The sequence below is a fragment of the Peromyscus californicus genome, unplaced genomic scaffold (assembly GCF_007827085.1).
Source record: "Peromyscus californicus insignis strain IS unplaced genomic scaffold, ASM782708v3 Scaffold_9__1_contigs__length_137607984, whole genome shotgun sequence".
NCBI lineage: Eukaryota > Metazoa > Chordata > Mammalia > Rodentia > Cricetidae > Peromyscus > Peromyscus californicus.
In genome coordinates, this window is record NW_026294617.1 from 82,569,527 (window position 1) to 82,592,765 (window position 23,239).

At 42.0% G+C, this 23,239-nt stretch overlaps 1 protein-coding gene across 4 annotated transcripts in view; it reads right to left on the bottom strand.

Annotated features, from left to right (window-relative positions):
• The window catches only part of Lrig2 (leucine rich repeats and immunoglobulin like domains 2), a 61,947-nt gene extending 40,472 nt beyond the window's left edge, over positions 1–21,475 (bottom strand). For 2 of the 4 annotated variants that reach the window (XM_052730270.1, XM_052730269.1), the window contains exons 1-4: positions 20,043–21,461; positions 4,989–5,054; positions 2,240–2,314; positions 1,810–1,944 (exon numbers count right to left, since the gene is read on the bottom strand). In XM_052730270.1, the coding sequence (XP_052586230.1) occupies positions 1,810–1,944; positions 2,240–2,314; positions 4,989–5,054; positions 20,043–20,278 (512 nt within the window). In that variant the 5' untranslated portion in view covers positions 20,279–21,461. Of the gene's footprint in view, positions 1–1,809; positions 1,945–2,239; positions 2,315–4,988; positions 5,055–20,042 lie in introns of all 4 variants that reach the window. The other 2 variants (XR_008216304.1, XM_052730271.1) reach the window with 2 other exon arrangements.
• Between the last annotated feature and the right edge of the window lie 1,764 nt (positions 21,476–23,239).

A 23,239-nucleotide genomic window follows, 5' to 3' on the forward strand; every position in this document is an offset into this window, starting at 1 on the left:
TGCTATTTTTGTGTGTGTATGTGTATGTGTTATCCAACTGAGTATGCACATTGTGTGTATGTGGGTGTAGAGGCCAGAGCAGGATGGGGGAAGAGAAAGCTACCTCTATCATTCTCTGACTTATTACCTCAAGACAGGGTCTCTCATGGAACCAGAAGCTCAGTCTCCCATGGAATCAGGAATCTATCTATCATTTTGGCTAGACTGGCTGCCATCAAACTCTCAGGATATGCCTCTCACTACCCCCAATGCTGGAGTTACAGACATACACAGTCACGTCCCTATTATCATAGGGTATTTGGGATTTGAACTCAGGTTCTTGTGCTTGCAGAGCCAAGCACTTGTACCCACTGAGCAATCTCCTCAGCTCCTTAACTGCTATTTTAGTTCACAAATCACTTAATTGCTTTCTCCCTTTATCTACAAAATTAATTATGTTAGGGCTATAGGTATAGCTCAGTGATGGAGTACATATGGCAAGGTCCTAGGGGTTTGAACCCCAGCCTTAAAAACAGGGGGAAGGTGGGGCATGGTGGTAAATACCCTTAATCCCAGCTCTTGCAAGATAGAGGTAGATGGATCTCTATGAGTTTGAGGCAAGCCTGGTCTACGTGATAAGTTCCAGGCCTGCCAGGACAACACAGTGAAACCCTGTCTCAAAACAACGGGGTGGAAAGCAAAGCTCCACTTCATTTAGGATGTTACAAAATAGTGTGCATGAATATGCTTTAGAAACTGGCACGCATGCTATCATCATCAATACACAGGGTAAGCTACTGTTTAACAAACAGTAACAAATCATTCCTATTTACTTTTTACAAAAGTAAATTACAAAAGCTGATTAGGACTGGAGGTATGGCTCATGTGACAGCAACCGCCTAGCATGACAAGATCCTAGATTTGGTTTCCAGTACCAAAATGTCAGCCATCTTGGGCTGACAAGATGGCCTAGCAAATAAAAACACTTGCCAAACAAGCCTAACAACCTGAATTCCATCCCTGGAACACACATAAAGATGGAAGAAAAAAACTGAGCACTAGTGGCGCACGTCTTTAATCCCAGCACTGGGGAGGCAGAGGCAGACGGATCTCGAGTTCAAGGCCAGACTGGTCTACAGAGTGAGTTCCAGGACAGCCAAGAATACACAGAGAAACCATGTCTCAAAAAACTAAAAGAAAGAAAACCAAATGGGGGGTAGGTTGGGGGGGGGGGAAGGCTGGGGAGTGGGAGGAGGGAGGACAGGGGAATCTGTGGTTGGTATGTAAAATGAATACAAAAATCTTTTAATAAAAAAATTATTTTAAAAAAATAATTAATTCAATTCAAAAAAGAGAAAGAAAACCAAGCAAAGAAAGAAAGATACAGAGAGACAGAGATGGAAGACAAAAACAATTCCACAAAGTTGTCCTCTGACCTCCACACTCTCACTGTAGGATATGTGTATTACATCACCCCATGTACAATAACAAACAAATCAATGTTAAAAATTAAATCTTGAACGTTGCATTCAATGTCTAGCAATTTTTTTTTACTGGCAACAGAGTACACTTTCTTTTCAGGTGAAATAGAAGAATAAATAACCCCAAAAGCCCAAAGCTAAGCTTGTTTTACAAATGAATATCAAAATTAAATAAACAACAGACATTTGAGGGAATGTGGTTAACCGATGAAGGATAGAAATGCACTTTAAAGTAAATCTAGAAAGCAGGCAGTACACCAGTTACTGCCCAGCCCACTGTTCCCTTGCAGTTTACTCATAAACTACTCTTCCAATCAATTCGGTAAATGCAGGTCTCTATTTTACTTACAGGTACTTCAGCGACATTTGAGGAAATGAAGATGTCTTGATCTCTGATATTATATTGGAACTGAGGTCTAAACTCTCGAGAGCAGAGTAAAGCTGGAATGCTTCTGCATTTATTTCTGGTATTAGATTATGGACTCTACAAAACAAGGGTTATACTGAAGTTATTGCCAATGATTTATCCCAGGCCACAAGGACACTAAATCATTAGGATAAATAGTATGGGCACTTGAAAAACAAACAACAGGTACTGTTATACTACAGTGAAAGCAGAGTGATAGCAGGTGTTGGTTCTCCAAAACAGGGATTTCTACATACATACACACACACACACACACACACACACACACACACACACAGAGAGAGACACACACACACACACACACACACACACACACTCACAATTAAATAAAAGATCTGAAGTCTTAACTTACAATGAAAGTAGGGTAATATTAGGTGTTGGTTCTCCAAAATATGGGATCTCTGTTAGCTCATTGTAATTCATTTTCCTAAGCAAAAGAGAAAACAGTTTTGAAAGTTTAATGGTGGAAATTACCTCCTGAATTCTGGTTTTTGGATAATATGCTAGTGTATCCAAATTTGAAAAGGCCTATAACACAGAATAAATTAGACTAATATAAAATTGTGGTTTTGAAAAATTACATTTTTTTAAGATTTTTATTATTTCTAATTATGTGAGAAGAGGAGGGTTGTACAAATTAAGTGCAGTGGCATCAGATCCCCTAAAGCTTAAGTTACAGGCAGTAAGTAGTAAGCCACCCAATGTGAATGATGGGAACAAAACTCAGGTCCTCTTCAAGAGCAGTATGTGAGCTTAACCAAAGCTGAGCCATCTCTGCAGCTCTGAGAAATTGGAGATTTTAATGTGTTACTTCATAGTAATGTTCTACCATTAAAATCAGTATTAAATGCTAGATGTGGTTTTAGCACACCTGTAATCCCATTACTTGGAAGGAACAGGAAGGAGAATATAAGTTCAAAACCAACCTGGACTATAACAGAAAGACCCTGTCTCAAAAAGCAATAGCAACAACAACAACAAAAATCAGTATTACAAAGGCTTGGACCAGATATGATGACACATGCCAGCAACTCCAGACCTTAGAAGATGGATGGAGGAGGACATGTAATCCAAGGCAAACCTACAATGGACATTTTAGATCAGTCTAAGCTATGTAGCAAGACTCCATCTTTTTAAAGAAGGGAGTTGAGGAGATGAAGAGATGGTTCCATTGTTAATAGCACTGGGTGCTCTTCTAGAAGACCCAGGTTTGATTCCCAGCACCCATATGGCAGCTCACAACTGTCTCAAACTCCAGTTCCAGGGTATCTGACTTCCTGTTCTGGCCTCTGTGGATCCCGCATGCACATGGTGTACAGACCAACATGCAGCCAAAACACCCATACACATAAAATAATAAAAACACTGTTTTTAAAAAGGGGGTTAAGAAGTGATACATTTTAATTTTAAAAATGTTTCAAAAGGAGGATGTATAGCTCAGTGGTAGGACAGTAGGGTAGCTGTGAGATGCCTCACATGGTTGTTGGGAATGGAACTCAGGTCCTCCGGAAGAGCAGCAAGTGCTCTTAACCAATGAGCCATCTCTCCAGCCCTTCCTTCAATTGTTTTCACAGCATCTCTAGATTAAATATTCCCAAATTCAGGCCGGAGAAATAAATGGTCCAGGCAGTAAAGTGCTTGGTATGCAAACATAAGGACCAAGTTAAGATCCCCAGCACCAATGTAAAGCTGAATAGAGTAGTACACATCTGTACACCCAGTACTAAGGTAGGGGAAGTGGAACTAGGCAGATCCCTGGTGATCAATGACCAGTCAATCTAGCTGAATCAGTGAGGTTCAGGTTGAGAGATGCTGCCTCAAAAACTAAGGTAGAATGAGGCCAAGTACCTAAGAATAGATAAATCATAGGCCCTAGGGGGAAATCTACTACTATTCTCCTGTTAAATGAACATATCAATAAAACGACTCTTAATGACATATTGCTATATCCATAGATCAATGTATCTCTCAACTCTTATCAGAGAAGCGTCTCCATGAAGTAGACAGTAATTAACTGATCAACATGCAGAGTTAAGAAAATTTGGAATGCTCAGTCCTAAATGGGATATCTGTATCACACTCCTCCCAAAGTTCAGGGATGTACAAGAAAGAGGGGGCAGAAAGATCCTAAGAGCCAGAGGTGGCAGATGACTTCAAGGAAACAGCTGTCTTCTTAGACACAACAGGGCAAATGCACACATGAACTCATAGAGACTGCAACAGCATGCACAAGACCTGCACAAGCTCAAGCCAGACAAAACCCCAAGGGGAAGTGGACACTAAGTCCTACTCCAAGACAAAAAGCTACTTACAATTGGTAACTGCTGGGAGAGGAAATCAGTTTTTTTCAATGGAGTGATATTGAGTATATCAACCACACTCAGGGAAGGCTCCATATTCAGGAATAACCAGCCAACACAAATTAGACTCCATGTTTGTTTAGGGATTTTACTTGTTTGTTTGTTTAGTTTTTAAGAGAGAAAGAGCACTGGACTAGGTGGCAGAAGCAAGTGGATTTTGTAATTTCAAGGCAAGCTTGATCTAAAAAGTGAGTTCCAGGCTAGCCAGGGCTACACAGGAAGACACTGTTTCAAAAAACAAATCAACAACAACAAAAAAAACCCAAAAAAAACAAAAACAAAAAAACGCTGGGCAGTGGTGGCACACACCTTTAATCCCAGCACCCAGGAGGCAGAGGCAGGCAGATCTCTGAATTGAGGCCAGCCTGGTTTACACAGTGAATTCCAGGACAGCCAGGGCTACACAGAGAAGTCCTGTCTTGAAAGAAAAACAAATCAAAAACAAGAAAAATGGAGAGAACATAAAAGTTGGGTGGATAGGGAGATGTGTGAGGATCTGGGAGGACTTGGAAAAAGGGAAAGAATATGGTCAAAATATATGAAATTCTCAAAGGATAAATAAAAACATCTTAAACAAATAAGGTAGGCAAGCAATTCAGGAGACACTTAATGCACATTTCTGGACTCCACAAGCACACACAAGACCACAAATACGTACACACATACACACACCAAAAATACTCAAATTCATAATTAGGTTATTTCAAAGACTTTAATATTGAATAAATAAAAATAACTTACACTTCTTGTAAAGTTTGTGATTCCAAGCTTATGTTCCAGTTAGACAACCGGTTATGACTCAAATCCCTGAAAGAGGACAAACATACTTAAGCTTAGTGGTGGAAGCTGGACCTCAGACAAAAACAAAACAGGAACTAGCTAGATACTTCAGTGGTAGAGGGGCCAAGACCCAGGGACTCCCCATTGTGCCCAGGGAAGGGAGGAATTGCAAAACTAAAAAGGAAATACTGGAAATCCTACTAAAGGTAAATTTTTTTAAAGATTTATTTAGCCTTTAATCCTAGCACTCAGGTAGCAGACTATTGTCTATTGCCTGAGATGAGATAAAATTTTGAATATATAACTTCTCTACTTTTAGTTATGTGACTTTGGATTGACAAACCCTGTCTCTAAATAAATAAGTAAGTAAATAAATAAATAAATAAATACGCTGATAGATAACCAACCAACCAAAGATTTCTTTTTATTTTCAATTATGTTCATCTGTGGGTATGTGCATGGGAGGACAAAGGCATCAGAGTCCCCTGAAGGCAGGGTTATAGGCACTCAATGTGGTCCTCTGCAAGACTCCTCTCTTCAAGAGCAGTATATGCTCTTAACCTCTGAGTTATCTCACCAGTCCCTAACTGTGAATTTAGGGGATGGTGCTGAATTGTCTGTAACCTCAGCATTAAGAAGATAGAGGTAGGAGGATCACTCAATTTGAGGTTTGCCTGGTGTAAACTCTATGTAAGCTCTAGGGCAGCCAGGATTACATAGTAAGATCATGTCTTTAAAAAAAAAAAAAGTGCAACTGAATTTCAGTATTACCAAAAGAAGTGCTTATGAATAAGTCTGTCCAAATTTCAAAACAGATCTAATACTTTTCAATTTTTAATGTGTTTTTAGTAATTTAGAATGTACCAATATGGTTCAATTAAAAAAAAAAAGGCCAAAGCCACCTATGGTGGTCCATACCTATAATCCCAGCACTTGAAAGGCTGAGGTAGGAGGGACATAAGCTACAGTCCAACCTGGACTGTACAGCAAATTCTTGTCTCACAAACCAACAAGCTAGATGTGGTGGTGCACTTGGGAAGGCAGAAGTAGACGGATCTCTGTGAGTTCCAGACTAGCTCAGGCTACATAGCAAGAAACTAAGATCCCATTTAAAAAAAAAAATTAAGTATAAAAGGCTATAAAGTCTTCCATCCTTGTCACCAGCTTCCTAATGGATTGTCTTTTTCTAACAGCAACAAATGAAACTACTGTGTGGTGGCAGCCCTCCAATTTTTTATACAAATGATAATGCACACATTTTGTCCCTTGCTTTCTTTACTTAACAGTGAGTTTCTTTATCTCTTGTAGTGATTACATAAAAACCTAATCAGCTGTAAACAAATCTGAAGGTAGATGTCTGTCACAAGTCAAAATGAGAGTTTCTATACTAAACTGGAAGTGGGCTGCATATGCAGTCAGTGGTGACGCACAAAGGCTAACACTGGAGTGCAAGGCTAACCTGTACTCATACCAAGACCCAGTCTCAAAAAGCAAACAAACAAAACTGATCACATCCTTCAGGGAATTTGGTCTTCCTAAAAGGAGCTATCTAGCTTCTGGAGAAGGTAATAAATCTCATTTGAATTATGTTGATGATGGTGATAGTTCTGGCTTAATATTTATTAAATGGCAGACAGTCTTCTGTGTACTACTAGCTAAATAACACATAACTACAAGGTAAATATATTTACAATCCTCATTTTGCTTACATATAAAACAAGCACACAAACTAATAGTTTGTCAATCTAAAGTCATACAACTAAAAGTAGAGAAGTTATTTATTCAAAATTCCATCCCATCTCAGGCAAGTAGTTTACTGGAGTAGAAATTTCACTGAATTTCATCATGAGTTTAAACTTTTAACATAGAACTATCTTTTTTTTAATTTTAATGATTTAATTTGATTTTGTGTTCATTGGTGTTTTGCCTGCATATATGTCTGTGTGATAGTGTCTGATCCCCTAGAACTGTAGTTAGAAAGTTGTGAGCTGCCATATGGGTGCTAGGAATTGAACCCAAGTCCTGTGGAAGGGCAGCCAGTGTTCTTAACTGCTGAGCCATCTCTCCAGCCCCATAGAACTATCTTTTAAAGTATTTTATTCAAAAGAAATTATTTGGGACGGGCAGTGGTGGCGCACGCCTTTGATCCCAGCACTCGGGAGGGAGAGGCAGGCAGATCTCTGCTTTCAAGGCAAGCCTGATCCACAGAGCAAATTCCAAGACAGCCAGGGCTTCACAGGGAAACCCTGTTTCCAAAAACCACAAGAAGAAAAAAGAAATTATTTGACCAAGGATTGTCTATATTGCCGCTGAGTGACATCCACAGGAGAACTCTTAGGGAGGAGTGCAATCAAGTTAGACTACCAAGGACCTAGGGAGAGGAGTTGTGACTCAGTAGATTAAGATGCTTGTCAAGCAAGTATAGAGACCAGGGTTTGGATCCCCAATACCCACACAACTGCCATGTGGGCCCAGAAGCCCACCTATAATTCCAGCACTTAGAAGGCAGAGACAGGATCCCAAGAGCAACCTGGCTAGCTAGACTAAGAGGTTCTATGAGCCCTGGGTTCAGTTGAGAGACCCCTGCTCAAAGGAACACTCCCAATACCAACCTTGGGCCTCCTCACTCATGTGCACACATGTGCACCCACACCTGCACAGATACATATGCCCACACATATACACAATAATAAATTAACTACCAGGGAGATTTAGGGTTTGGTAAAGCATCACTGGAACTGCTATGATTAAAATGAAAGCCAATTATTCCCTTCAACGATTCCCAAAATGTACTTAACAATCAGTAACCTTTTCTGTATTTTCTAACACTACAAATATGAGTATTAATGGATGACTGATGTGTAAACATCTCAATGAAGGCTTTATCACTCTGAGCTGTAGATTTCCCTTCTCACTCATGCTACAGGGAAGCAGCTGTGATAATTAATTATTAAAGTGCTTAATACCACCCAGAGCCTGAGGTTCCATTACTGTGGTTGTGCAGTGCTCTCAAGGTGTAAATTATTTACAAAATGCTCAGAGAAATCACAAGTTCTGCAAGTCAACTACAAAGAATTTCTGCAGCCACAAAGATACAGGAGTTTTCTGCTCAGTCAGATATGTCCACTTCTGTGTCAATAATCTTTTTTGTTTTCAAGAATCAACAGCATTAGCCAGGCAGTGATGGCACATGCCTTTAATCCCAGCACTCAGGAACAAAGGCAGGCGGATCTCTATGAGTTCGAGGCCAGCCTGGTCTACAAAGCGAGATCCAGGACAGCTAGGGCTACACAGAGAAAACTTATCTCAAAAAAACAAAATAAATAAATGAATAAATAAAATACTAAAACCACAATCTAAATATTGATTCTGAACTCTGACTCCATGAGAAAGATAGCAGTAAAAAGATAGCCCACCAAAGACCTGGTCAATATATTGGGGTACACACCAATACCATATTTAGTATTCCAGAATCATCCATTTAACACCACTTCTAAGAGTCTAGTCTACAGCTGGGCGGTAATGGCGCACGCCTTTAATCCCAGCACTCCAGAGGCAGAGCCAGGCGGATCTCTGTGAGTTCAAGGCCAGCCTGGTCTACAGAGCAAGATCCAAGACAGCCACCAAAACCACACAGAGAAACCCTGTCTTGAAAAACCAAAAAAAAAAAAAAAAAAAAAAAGTCTACATATATAATCATATCATTCTGGAAAACCATCCAAGAGGTTATTGTACTAAAAAAATCCTAAATGAAACCTACATGCTGTTAAGATGAGTTAAATAACTTATGAAAATTCCATCCTATGGAGTTCTCTGAAGCCAGTTAAAATATACAACACATACTTACACAAACTACACAGTGGCTTCATTTACGTTTTCAAAAGATACATTTGTAAGACGCCTTCCCAACAAATAACTGTGGTTTTTCTTAACTGTGACTAAAGAACTTTTACTTTCCACCTTAAATGTCCCCACTCTATTTTAATATTTGACCATGAAAAAAAACTGTTTAAAAACAAACTCACCATAAGTGGTCAAAGGCCTAAGTAACTGTGAGTGCTCAGCTGTGGATGAATCATCCATCAACCTCCCCATTCCCACACAGCCATCCAAGGCTCAGAGAGCATCTCCAAGGAGGACGCAGAAGGATGTAAGAGCTGGTGGATGGGGAGGAGAACTATGAAATGCTGACTTTCAGACATGATACACGGCTATTGCACTCACTGACTTGCAACTACCGTGGCTATCTGCACACACACAGCCAAAATTCCAGCATGAATGGGGAGGTGCACCCCCAACACCATGCCCCAGCCTTGGCAGAGGAGCCAGGACTAAAGGAGGGAGAATCACCCACAAACACACATAATTTAAAAGAATAAAATACATTTTTAAAAAAATAAAATAAGAGGCTAAGTGTAGCGATACACACCTGTAGTCCCAGCATTCAGAGACCAAGGCAGAAAGACTGTAAATTGGAGGCATGGACAACACATTATAAGAATCTGTCTCTCAAAAAAGGGGGAGGGGGCAGAGGCGGAGAGAAAGAAAAAGTCTGGGAACAGTGGAACAATGCTGTTGGTTATATCCTATACTATAGAGAAAGGTATGACATTTTCCATTATTTGTGAGCATTTCTGAAAATCAATTGAGTTCATGTTTTTTTATTGGACTATTTATTATTTCTTTTTTTTCTACTTATTATTTCTAAGTTAAAACTTTTAAATGTGAAATGGACATTAAAAATAAGCTATCACCAGGGCAGTGGTGGTGCATGCCTTTAATCCCAGCACTCAGGAAGCAAAGGCAGGAGGATCTCTGTGAGTTCAAGGCCAGCCTGGTCTACAAATCGAGTTCCAGGACAGCCAGAGACAGAGAAAACCTGTCTCGAACAAGAAAACTAAACAAACAAAAAAACCAAGCTATCTTAGCTGGGGATAGGAGATAGACTCAAGTGGGAGCTCTGTGAGTTTCAGGCCAAACCAGAGTGCCAAAGTGAGACCTTGTCTGAAAACAAACAAGCGATACCAAAAAAGCTATCTTATCACTTAAAATATTGGTTTAAGGGCTGGAGAGACGGCTCAGTGGGTAAAGGCACTTGCTGCACAAGGCTGCCAACCTAAGTTGATCCCTGGAACCCAAGGTAGAGGAGAAAACAGACTCCACAAAGTTGTTCTCTGACCTTCACACTCATACTCACACCAAAACTTTAAATAAATAACTGCTGTGGATATCATTCTGTACAAATAAAACACTGATTGGCCAGTGGCCAGGCAGGAAGTATAGGCGGGACAAGGAGAGAAGAGAATTCTGGGAAGTGGAAGGCTGAGTCAGAGAGACACTGCTAGCCTCCGCCATGACAAGCAGCATGTGAAGACGCCGGTAAGCCACGAGCCACGTGACAAGGTATAGATTTATAGAAATGGATTAATTTAAGATATAAGAACAGTTAGCAAGAAGCCTGCCACGGCCATACAGTTTGTAAGCAATATAAGTCTCTGTGTTTACTTGGTTGGGTCTGAGTGGCTGTGGGACTGGCGGGTGACAGAGATTTGTCCTGGCTGTGGGCCAGGCAGGAAAACTCTAGCTACAAATAACATGTAGTGAAGATCTAATCACAGAGCCATATATCAACTGGGTTTCTCATCACTACAATAACCCATGATTCCTCAATAACTAACATAGGTTTTGTTTGTTTTTTATTATTTTGTGGGAGGAATTTAAATTAGGTCAACTGCTGAGCCCTCTCTCCAGATCTTTTCAGCTTACCTTTTCAGACACTGTCTCTAAATGAACCTGAAGCTCACTCACCATTTCCACTAGACTGGCTGGCTACCAAGCTTCTGGGATCCACTTGCCTCCATCCAATACACTGATGTTACAGGCATGTACAGCCATGCCCACCTTTTACATGAGTGCTGGGGATTTTAACTCAGGTCACCTTGCTTTCACAGCAAGCACTCTTACCCACCAAGTCCATCTCCTAGTCTTTAAATGGTAACATAGTTAACCCAACATCAGGTTTAACAGCGTCCCAAAGAAAGACTCTTATGCTCAGGATTATCTATACTTTTGTCAATGAAACTTGCCATGATTTAAATTATGTGAGCATAAATAAATAAATAAATAAATAATATGAACAAGCTGTAATAGTATTTCGAAACAAATATATTAAATACAAGATAAGAGAAACCCAAAAGAAACAGTATTTAGTTTCTAATTCTTATTACAGTACACTTTCTACTGAACTGTTCATTGTTTAATTGTAAAATTGTTCATCACTAGTTATCCTGGCAACTATTTTACAAATAACATTAACAGCCCCCCACCCCTTTTGGAAGCAGGGGTAAAGAACACACATTCCTTAAAAAAAGTAAAGTTTATATAAACTATTCCATTCTTCTGAGGATTGTTCTAAATATAAACTTAGTAATTTGGTTGGGATAAATGTTGCACAATCCTAATTATCTTAACAATAAAAACCCGGAGTCAGATATTGAGAGTGAAAGCTGAAAGATCAGAAAAGCAGATGAGCCAGCCACCAGAAACTTCTTACCTCTATGAAATCTCAGACCGATTGATTCCTAGAGCATCCTGTCTCTAGGAATCCTCAGAATGAATGGGTTGCATCCCATCTCCATTGGCTTTATTTTCCTGTCTCCACCTCCCTAGTGCTGGGATCAAAGGCTGCACCACCATAGCCTGGCTGTTTCTTTTAGACTGGATCAATCTCATGTAGCCCAGGGTGGCCTTGAACTCCTGATCTTCCTGCTTCCTCCTCCCAGGTGCTGGATTAAAGGTGTGTGCCACCACTGCCTGGCTTCTATGGTTAACTAGTGGCTAGCTCCACTCTCTGATCTCCAGGCAAACTTTATTTGTTAGAACACATACAAAATATCACACAACAGGTAAAATTATTTAAATTGCTTTCTTTTTTTTTTTTTTTACTTGTATGAACTGTGAACAACCTAACATTTTCATGATTAGAGTAATAGAGAATAAGTTGAGTCATCTACTTTGGCACACTAAAGAAAATATAAGAACGCATTCAAAGCCCTTCTTTAAAACATTTTTGCTAAGCTTTTAATATGATCTTTTTCCATTGGTTAAATGCCAGTTTTTCATTCGGCTAGGACGACCTTTAAAGAAAGGGCTGGGAAGATGGCTCAGCAGTTAAAGTACTTGGCAAGATTAAAGACTAGCGTGCAGAGCCCCAGAACCCACATAAATGTTGGCTAGGTGTGGTGGTCCACCTGTAATTCCAGTCTCCAAAGGCAGAGAGAGACAGGGGTCCCCCCAGCAAGCTAGCTAGCACAACCAAATCTTGGTGTGACTGAGAGTCCTTCCCTCAAGGAATAATGAGAAGAACAATCTTGCAATCAATCTCTTGTAGTGGACATCTGTTTTGCCTGTGACCTTGAAGTACTGTATGTAGCAGGTAACTGTTCTACCTATAACCTTGAAGTACCTGCCCCTGGGGCGTGGCCTCGGGGCCACCCTTCAGACCTGAGACACACATATAAGGATCTCTTCTCTCCCACAAGGGCTTAGATGGTGGGGACTGACTCAGGCAGCAGAACAGTGTGGGACAGTACCTCAGCCTTCCAGGACCCTTCCACAACTCTCCTATTCTTTCTAGTGAGTTTTCTTTCCTAATAAATTCCTTTCAGCCATTAAGCAGACTCCCGTGGATTTCTCACATTAATATCTCTCTCTCTCTCTCTCTCTCTCTCTCTCTCACACACACACACACACACACACACACACACACACACACACACACAAAGTAAATCAAGAACAAAACATGTAAAATATATAAAATTTTAGAACTCTAAGATTGGGTGAGATAGATGGTCACCAGCTCAGGGAGCGCAGTGTTCTTCAAGAGGTCCTGAGTTCAATTCCTAGCCCCTATGTCAGGCAGCTCACAATGCTCTGTAACTCCAGTTTCATTGGAGATTGGATGCCTCCAACCTCCAGGCACTTGTACGTACAGACAGACAAATTAAAAATAAAAATATATTTGTTAAAAAATGCTATTTACTAATATGAGAGAAATGCATTTTCAAGCATTAGGAAACTATGTGGTTATAGTAATAAAAAGCAAGAACATGATTACTCCCTTGATTACGCATGTTGTATACTGGAAATATAAAGGGGTTTATTTTTTTTTATTTATTTTATGTGTATGGTGTTTTGCCTGCATGTATGTCTATGTATCATGTGCATGCTTGGGACCTGCGAACAAAACAGAAGAGGCATCAGATCCCCCAGTTACAGATGATTGTGAGCTGCCACTTGAGTGCTGGGAATTGAACCCTACTCCCTATAACAGCAGCTAGCGATTTTAACTGCTGAGCCTTCTCTCTAGGCCCCTACAAAGCATTTTTAGTAAAAATAAAGCATACTTGAGACACTGACCAGTACTTAAGTAGGTCTTCCAAAGCATAAAGGAATTCTGAAGAATTAAGCAAAACACAGATCTCCTAAATTGGCATTTAAGAGGCAATGACAACTTGGGCTGCAGATAGAGCTTAGAGGACTTGCTTAGCAGGAGCAAGGCCCTAGCACTCTAAACTATTTTGACTAAATGGTTCCCCACTAACACTGGATATTAGTATAACTAGGAAGGATTTAAAAATATAGGCTGATAAAAAAAAAAAACCCTGTCTTGAAAACACCAAATATATATATTGAGCATTCCTAACCAGAAAATCCAAAATGCTCCAAAGTCCTAAACTTTTGAGCAGCAACGTAATGACACATAATGCCACAAGTCAAAAATTAGACATACTAGTGTCCAGTGTGATGGTTCACAGTATGATCCTAGCACTCAGGAGGCCTTGTCTCAAACAACAAAAAAGCTGTTTCCTGGTCCACCTAGCTGTGAGCAAGTCACCAGTGTGCGCCTTCTGCCATGGAGTCTTCCTTTCCAAAATAGACTGCATCTCTCAGAACATGAGCCAAAACAAATCCTTCCTCCCTTGAGTTGATACATGGCAGGTAATTGGTCCAGCAACAAGAAAAGTAACTAATATAAAAAAAAATCCATACTAAAAAGTGGGGCTAGCCGGGCAGTGGTAGCACACGCCTTTAGTCCCAGAACTCTGGAGGCAGGGGCAGGTGGATCTCTGTGAGTTCAAGGCCAGCCCGGTCAGTCTACAAAGCAAGTTCCAGGACAGCTACACAAAGACACCGGGGGATGCTGATCATCTTGATCAACTTGTTTTGTGGGCCTTAGAACTGGTTTGCAAGAAGAAAGAAGATTAACTTTGAGCTATGGATTAGAGAAGCTCTAGAATGTTAAGAGGCAAAGGTTAGTGAGCCACACACTGATACTAAATTGCTGATAAAGGTATAAATAGTAGAGGCTATGCTCATGAGACTTCAGAGAACAAGGACTCTTACTTATAGAGAATTAGACTAGAGGCCATTCACATTACATTCTGACAAGGAACGTGGCTGCATTCTACCTGTGTTTTGAAATTTTTGGTGAGGCTGAATTCAAAATAATTGACTATGTTTGATGGAAGAAATTTCAAAACAGCATACATTCAGACTGCGGCAGGGTTACTGCTCGGTATGCTTAGTAAAAAGTTTATAGTGACAATTCAATCAGAAAGTGGAAAATATATAGAAAATGAGCAGTTGAGCTGGAAAAAGAACATGAACCTGCTTAAAGCAGTGAGTATGGACGAATCAGCTACATTTGTTGAGACTGGCACCATTAAGGAAAAATCACACACTTTCCACAGGGACAACAGAAAAGATGCCGTGAGTGGAAGACACTATCCATCAAGGCTCCAACTTGTAAAAATATAAATTCATTAGAAAAGAGAATAGCTGAACGAAGAGTACAGTCCCACAGATAACCTCACAGGAAATAAATGTTTTCAGCTAGGCAAGCACTCAATAGCTCCCATAGCTGTGGTCCAACAGGGTTAGGTAGTTAGTATCTCCAACATGGTACTGTCAACATGGTACTAGTTTTGCAAACACACATAATGCAGGAGTGGGAAGTCTTGCAGACTTGAGCCAGGCAGGGTTCCAGAAAGCCAGGCCAGGCAGACTACAGCAGGATCGAATTCCCCACAGGGATACCCTAAGTAGGCTGTACAGCAACTGTGAAGAGGAGACCAGAGGTACAATGGAGATGCCAGAAACGTGTTAAGTTCCACAAGGAAAACAGAAGGCATCAAGTGAGGTAGGCCCAATGGAAAGACCACATGGCACCTATGCAACCTATCTGAAAGATGGTGCTACCCAAGTCCACTGGGGAACTGAAGATGCTGTCACAGCCCCAGACACGAGACACAGAGCTTCAGGGTCTGGTGTCTGCCCTGACAAGTTTCAGTCTTCCTTTGGTCTGATCGTTTTTGTTATGCATCCATTTATCCTTTAGGAATAATGCTTATTCCATTATACATTACAAGTAGGAACCTTGCTTTTTGATTTTACAAGTGGTTCCCAATTAAGACTTCCTTGGCCTTAGATGAGACTTTGAACTTTTTGTTTGTTTGGTTTTGGTTTTGGTTTTCAAGACAAGGATTCTCTGTGTAGCCCTGGCTGTCCTGGAACTCAATCTATAGACCAGGCTGGCCTTGAACTCAGAGATCTACCTGCTTCTGCCCTCTGAGTGCAGGGAGTAAAGGCGTGTGCTGAGACTTTGAACTTTTGAACAGTGTTGAGACTGTAAATTTATAGAGACTCGATGAAAAACTTAGCTAGAGTTATTCAAAGGAAGCTAATGTCCTCTATGTAGTAAAGAATTAACCTATTCACAACTATTCTAAAGGAACAAATGGAAACAAGTCCTAGTTATTGTAACAAAAACAGAATGAGGAACCAGCAAGATGATTTAGCAGGTAAAAGGGCTTGCTGCCAAACCTGACACCCTGAATTCAATACCTGGGACCCACATGGCAGAAGAGGAGAACCGACTTCCACAGATTGTCTCTGACCTCCACAGATGCACCACAGCATGTACCTGCCCACCCACACACTCAATAAATACATAAATAAATGTCATTAAACAGAAACAAACCTTACAATCCCCCCTTAGGTGTGGTGACTCATCACTTGGGAGGCAGAAATAGGCAAACCTTTTTGAGTTCAAGGCCAGTCTGGTCTATGGAGGGAGTTCCAGGTCAGCCAGGGCTATATAGTAAGTTCCTGTCTCAAACAAACAAACAAACAAACAAACAAACCACAACAAAACACACACACACACACACACACACACACACACACACACACACAAAACCAAACAAAACAAAAAACCCCACCACCAGGAAGCAGGCATATCCAGAAAGGGATTGTGAACAATGCTAGTTCTCAACATGTGAGCCTGTGGGAGATACTTCATATTCAAACCATAACACCAACTACGTGGCTGGAAAAGGACAGCTACGGAGACAATACAAAGTTCAGCCAGTTGTGGTGGTCCACACAAGCAGATAGGCTGAAGAGGCAGAAGCAGAGGTGGAAGGACCACAAGTTCCAGGCCAGCCTGGGCTATAGCTTTGGGTTGGTAAGATGGCTGGCTCACAGTAGCAGTTCTCAATCTGTGGGTCGCAACTGTTTTGGGGGTCACAACTGTTTTGGGGTCGAACGGCCCTTTCTCAGGGTTTGCCTAAGGCCATCAGAAAACACAGATATTTACGTTAGGCTTCATAACAGTAACAAAATTACAGTTATGAAGCAGCAATGAAAATAATTTGACAGCGGGGGGTCACCCCAACATGAGGAACTGTATTAAAGGGTCACAGCATTACGAATATTGAGAACCACTGGCTCAGAGGGTGAGAGAATTCGCCACCAAGCTTGAGGGCAAAAGTCTGACCCACGGGGACCCACAGGTAGAAGGAGAGAATCACCTTCTACAAGTTATCCTCTGACCTCCACACATGGTCACACATACAAACAATAAATAGTATTTTTAAAAAAGAAAAGAAGTTACAATTTCACTGGGCCCTCTATGTATGTAGGTATGTGCTTAATTAAATGAAACACAATAATGAGTTCTGTGCCCAGAGAATCCAATTTTGAAAAACCAAGTATTTTAGAGAATTTCTAAGACAGAGAACCATAAAGACCATATCCAATAAACTGAAAAACAAAAGAGTTATGCTTAAGGTGTTGCTCTATAATACAGCAGTTATCTAACATGCCTAAAAACCTAGATTCAATACCCAGCACTGAAAAAATAATAATAAACAGAATTAACAAATTTTGTATACAATTATTTTCATGAGTGCTATAAGTTTGAGCTTTTGAGGTTCCTTAAAACACTGAACGTGCTTTAAAATTCAAGATAACATAAGGAACCCTAAGTATACCTAGCGATTATGTAGCTAATAGCAATTGCTGAAGAATGCTTCAGCCTGGGCTTAAAACAATACAATCCTATCCTTGAACATTCTCATGAGTTTTTGTGCTAATGGAAGACTCAATTACATTTCTTTTTTTAAAAGATTTATTTATTTATTTATTTATTTATTTATTTATTTATTTATTTATTATGTATACAGTGTTCTGTTGCAGGCCAGAAGAGGGCACCAGTGTGGTCATATATTGTGTACCCTAATAAAATTTGACTTAAGATCAGAGAACAGAACAAGCCACTAGATTAAACATAGAGGTCAGGCAGTGGTGGCACACACCTTTAATCCTAGCACTCGGGAGGCAGAGATCCATGTGGATCTCTGTGAGTTCAAAGCCACCCTGGACTACATGAGATTGACTCAGTCTAGGAGAGAAACAGAGCCAGGCAGTGGTGGCACACGCCTTTAATCCCAATACTTGGGAGTCACACGCCTTTAACCCCAGCACTACAAATGTGATATGGTGGGTGGAGAAAGGTATATAAGGCCTGAGGAGACAGGAACTAGGGCTTTTTGGCAGAAGCGTCCCTTTCAGCTGAAGCCCTTTCGGCCGGAGCTCTTTCTAGCTGAGGAGCTGGTGAGGTAAGAGGCAGTGGCTGTGGCTGCTCTGCTTCTTTGATCTTTCAGCTTTCACCCCAATATCTGGCTCGGGTTTTTTATTACAAAACCATTTAGCAATTCGTGAGACCATTTTAAGATAAGTGTTACACACCAGGTCTCATTACGGATGGTTGTGAGCCACTATGTGGTTGCTGGGAATTGAACTCAGGAATTGAACTCAAGACCTCTGGAAGAGCAGCCAGTGTGCTTAATTGCTGAGCCTTCTCTCCAACCCGCAATTACATTTCTATAAGAGAATCATTCTCTAAGACATTTCACTTCAACTGAAAACGTCATTTTGTTTGTTTGTTTGTTTGTTTTTGAAGACAGGGTTTCTCTGTGTAACAGCCCTAGCTGTCCTGGAACTAACTCTATAGTCCAGGCAGGCCACGAACTCTCAGAGATCCACCTGCCTCTGCCTCCCGAATGCTAAGATTAAAGACCTGTGTCAATTTCATTACAGGACATTAAAATTTACTGAATGAAAGCTGGGAATGGTGGGGGAGCACTAAGTAAACTGAGGCAGGAGGATAGACAGTTGGAGGCCATCCTGGGCAATACCTCCTCTCAAAACACAGAAGAAAAAACAAACAAAAAAAACCCCAAACAACTAAATGTCAGCTTCTGGTGACATGTTGCATTTTGGGTAGCATTACTTCTAATTACTATTTACCTACAAATGATTATTCTTTTTTAGTGCTAGTGATCAAACCCTGTCCTTCATGCATGCTAAACTACCATGCTTAGCAAGCCTCATATGAAGGATCTCCAAAAGTAGGCCATATTTATTTCAATTACAGTTACATTAAGTCATATTGTGTTTAAACCTATGTCAGATTCAGTCTATCATAATCAGGTAGCTGTCTCAATAATTTCTTTGAAAAAGGACACCTGCTGTATAAGGAAGATGCTATACTACGTTTTCAGACTATATTACATGATAATAAGAATCTTAAATTTTGAGTCAATAAACCAGAATTAGCTACAGCTGTCACCACCATAAAATGACAGAATCTGTGTTACTATGTTCTAATTCTATGTTAACTGTAGCAATTGCTAATTTTCTCAATGAATATACAGCTTCTTTCCTGTCTATGCTAACCTATAAATACGTACTGCAAATATATACTTAACCTCTGCAATACAGATGTTCTACCTGTATTCTATTTCCAGTGAGAACCCAACTATTTTTCATATTTTAATTACATCCCCAAGTATTTTCAGTGGTAACTCTTTTTAAGAGGTAACTCTAGAAGACAATAATTAATGCGCATGTCGCTCAGTTAGTGGCAGAAATATAACTGTATGTTGGTGGCTAAGAAGTCTCATAATTACAGTATTAAATACCTACTGACTCAGACCAATGAGCTCTCCAGGTGCCACTAGCTAATACAAGTTTGTCAGGATTTGAAGTCAGAGCAAGTCCTGAATCCACTCAACGACTGTATTGGATTATCAACACATAAACAAAGAGATCTGATGTGAAGGTTCTTTGCCTCAAAGCAATGTAGTGAAAACAAAGTATCATGATTTGGGAAGAAAAAAATCCTTTCCCTTCTTTAAATTGACTACTAAAGAATACTGCTCTTACAAAAATATTCGAGGTCAGCAATGACCTTCCTTATGCATGATGAGGTTTTTCAACCCTGTCAAGTATTCAAACTGAATCATACAATGAATGAGCCGATGGGAGAATTGGGGACAAAAGAGATCTCCTGTGTCTTTTGGGAGAGATCGTGTTTGCATCACGTGTCCAAGGACCAATCAAGCTGGAACACAAAAATGATGCAGCCCAAAGAGGGCTTCGCACTTGGACCCGGCCCACAACGATCCACAGTATCCGTTGTGCTCAGGATCCGTGAGTCCAACGTTCAACATCCCCAGCCCAGAACATCACAAACTCCAGGGGCCCCAGATCTTAGTCCCAATCTCCCCACGAGTCCCAGGAAACCTAACACTCAAAGTTCACAATCTCCGCAGGGCAATTCCCTCCTGAACCCGGGCTAGCGACCGCGCCCTCGGGCCCTCTACTCACAGGCTGGAGGTGTCGGGGGGCAGCGGGCCTGACAGTGCCCTCCAGCTGGGCGCGGGCAGCTTCCTGCGACTGCAGTCCAGCAGAGGAAGGCGGCAGGCGCAGGGCGCCGGGCACAGGCCGGCCCGGGCGGCGGGCAGCAGCAGCAGCGCCTGCGCAAGGACGAGCAGCCGCGCGAGGGGTCCCGACCCACAGCCCAGGCGCCGCTGCTCGCAGACGCCGCGGGGTGCGGCCGCCATCTTCCCGCGGCCGGGACCCGCTCGAGGACCGAGGCTGGCTCAGAGAGGCGGCTGAGGACAGATGCCCGGAGGCCAAGCCGCCACCCAGAGCCCCGGCCGTCACCTGTCCCCTCTCAAGGCAAGCGAAAGGTGGCAACGACGCGACCGCGGGGGAGGGGGCGGCAGTGGGGGGCGTACAGCTGAAGCCCTGACAGACACCGCTCGCCCGCCCCGCCCCACGACGCAACGTCCTCACGCTCAGAAGCCAGCCAATCGGAGCCGCAGGACGAGGTTGCGTCGGAAATGGAGTCCAGATGGGGCGAGGCCTGAGATGGCCCCGCCCCCTGAGAAGGCGGGCATTATGTGGCCCGTCCCCCTCCTCCGTGCTTCCGCTGCAGTTCCGCCGCTATTCCTCCGCTTGGGGGCGCACTGGGTCCTTAAAATAGAGCGGCGTCCGCTCCGCCGAGTCTTCACTGCGGTTGATCTGCTGTAGTAGAGGAAAAGGACCTATTCTGTAGGCTGCAGCAGAAGGGAATGGCAGAAGGGCTGCCTTCCACGCCGCAGCCACGAATGAGTGCGGGATCCAAACCTAGCTTCGACCACCAGGGTGGCCTCTGCGGCGTGTCCTACCTTGAAAGAGGGCGACAGCTGGTACTCCCGGAGCGCAGCATGCTGTCTCTGTGTCGGGGGAGACCTCATGGTCCTGGAGCAGAGGCGCTGTTTAGTCATCTGTACACCTCCAGCTTCTATTGTAGCCTGGAGTTCAGTAAATGTCTCTAAGGCAAATTCTCCCCTCGGTTTGGGAGAATATTGTTCATCTTCAGAAAAACAAGTGGGGCAAATAGATAAAAGAAAGGGTTGTTTTGGGGGAGTGGGTTTTCAGGATTCTGTTCGTGGTTTTTGAGCAATCAACAAAGTCGAAGGCTGGAAGGAAATTATCCTGAAGCAAAAGCTGTGAAGACTTGCTGGGAACAGTGGGGTCAATCTACCCTTGTGCTCTCTCAGCCGTTTGTTACCTACAAAGTGAATAAGGCTGAAAATATTAGTAATGGCTCACTGACGTGTATACTTCTCAAAGACTGCTTGCAAGCCAGGTATGGACCTGCATGCCTGGAACTTCCAGCACTTGAGGTTGAAGCCAGAGGAGCCCAAGTCCAGTTCAGCCTCATCTACATAGTTGCACTTTGTTTAGAAGAGGAGAAAAGAAAAACAGGGTGGGTGAGATAGCTCAGCAATAACAGCCTTGCCACCAAGCATGTCAACTTGAGTTGGATCTCCAGACCGCACAAGATGGAAGGAGACAACTGACTCCTGCAAGTCAGTGTCGTCTGACCTCCACATGCATGCTGTGGCACTGGAGCACATGCGCACACACAAAAGCAAAACATCCACGGCTAGTTAAAAACACTGAAGCAACACCTAGCCAGTGCTCCTGCTCAGAAAATCAGATTTTATATATTTAGAGGCACTGAGACCCAAACCCAGAACCTCATGCCCTTTAGTCAAGTGCCCTACCACGGAACTACATCCCAGTCCTAAAATCTTGCTTTAAATGCTAAAATAATAGAGTGAATTTTCCTCTTAGCCTCCTTCCCTTGGCTATTGAATAGGCTCACTAACCAGATCTTCCTCTGCCTCCTGAGTACTGGGATTAAAAGGCATGAGCCCACCTCACAGGGCTGGCATTTTTTTTTTTTTACTAGATTTATTAATTTTAGGTATGGTTTGCCTGCATGTATGTCTGTGCACCATGGATGCTTGGTGCCTACAGAGATCAGAAAAGGGTGTTCAGATGCCCTGAAACTGTAGTTAGGGACAGTTGTTAGCCACTATATGAGTACTGAGAGCTGAACCAGGTCCTCTGCAAGAGCAGCAAGTACTCTTAACCACTGAGCCACCTCTCCAGCCCTGGCATTTATGCTTTCCTAAGATTATTTGCAAGCCAAGTTTTGATTTCAAAGCTTCCCTCTGAAATTGTGTCAATGGCCCAAGGGAAATTTGTGATATCAAACCAGAGTCCTCCCCAAGTGAACGGTGCAGATAAACCTCAGTTTTAAACGGCACCTTTATATATAATTCCTCCTGCACATTATTTTTACCACAGTGATATATAGCTTTATATTCCCTGTACATAGGAAAAGGGTGTGGTCCTGGAGAATTGAACTCATGCTGTACCCCTGAGCTGCTATTCCAATCAGCCTCTGTTCCCCATATTGACTAGCACAGTAGCCCTGACACATAGTGACAATAAATGCTTGATGAATTAATAGACAGGATTATCTTATATACTACATGATTAAACTAACAAAATTTTCTCCTTTCAAAGTTTTGTTTTGTTTTTTTTATTAAGAGGACCAAGGGAGACGCTGAGCAGGTAAAGGCACTTGCCTCCAAGCTTGACCCGATTTTGATTGAGACCCTCATAATAGAGAGAACTAACTCCTGAAGGTTCCCTTCTGACCTTTACACCCATAGACATGTGGACCCACACACATACACACGGTAAGTAAATAAATAAATGGGATTTTTATTTTAATGTATGGGGCTGGAGAGATGGCTCAGTGGTTAAGAGTACTGGTTGCTCTTCCAGAGGACCCAGGTTTGTTTCCCAGCAGGCACATGATGGCTCAAACCCATCTGTAGCTCCAGTTCCAGGGGATCAATGCCCTCTTCTGGCCTCCGAGGGCATCAGGAACACATGTGGTACACAAACATGCATGTAGGCAAAACATTCATACACATAAAATAAAAATAATTATTTTTAAAAATACATTTTTTTTAGACAAAATTTCTTTTAACTAGTCCTGGCTGTCCTGGAACTGACTATGTAGACCAAGCTGGCCTTGAACTCATAGAGATGTGCCCAGCCTCCCCAGTGCTGGAATTAAATGGGTGTACCACCATAGCCGGCAGAAGATGTATTTTTAAGTTATATTTATTTTGACTTCCCCTGAGACCCTACCCTCTCCATCCCTTCACCTC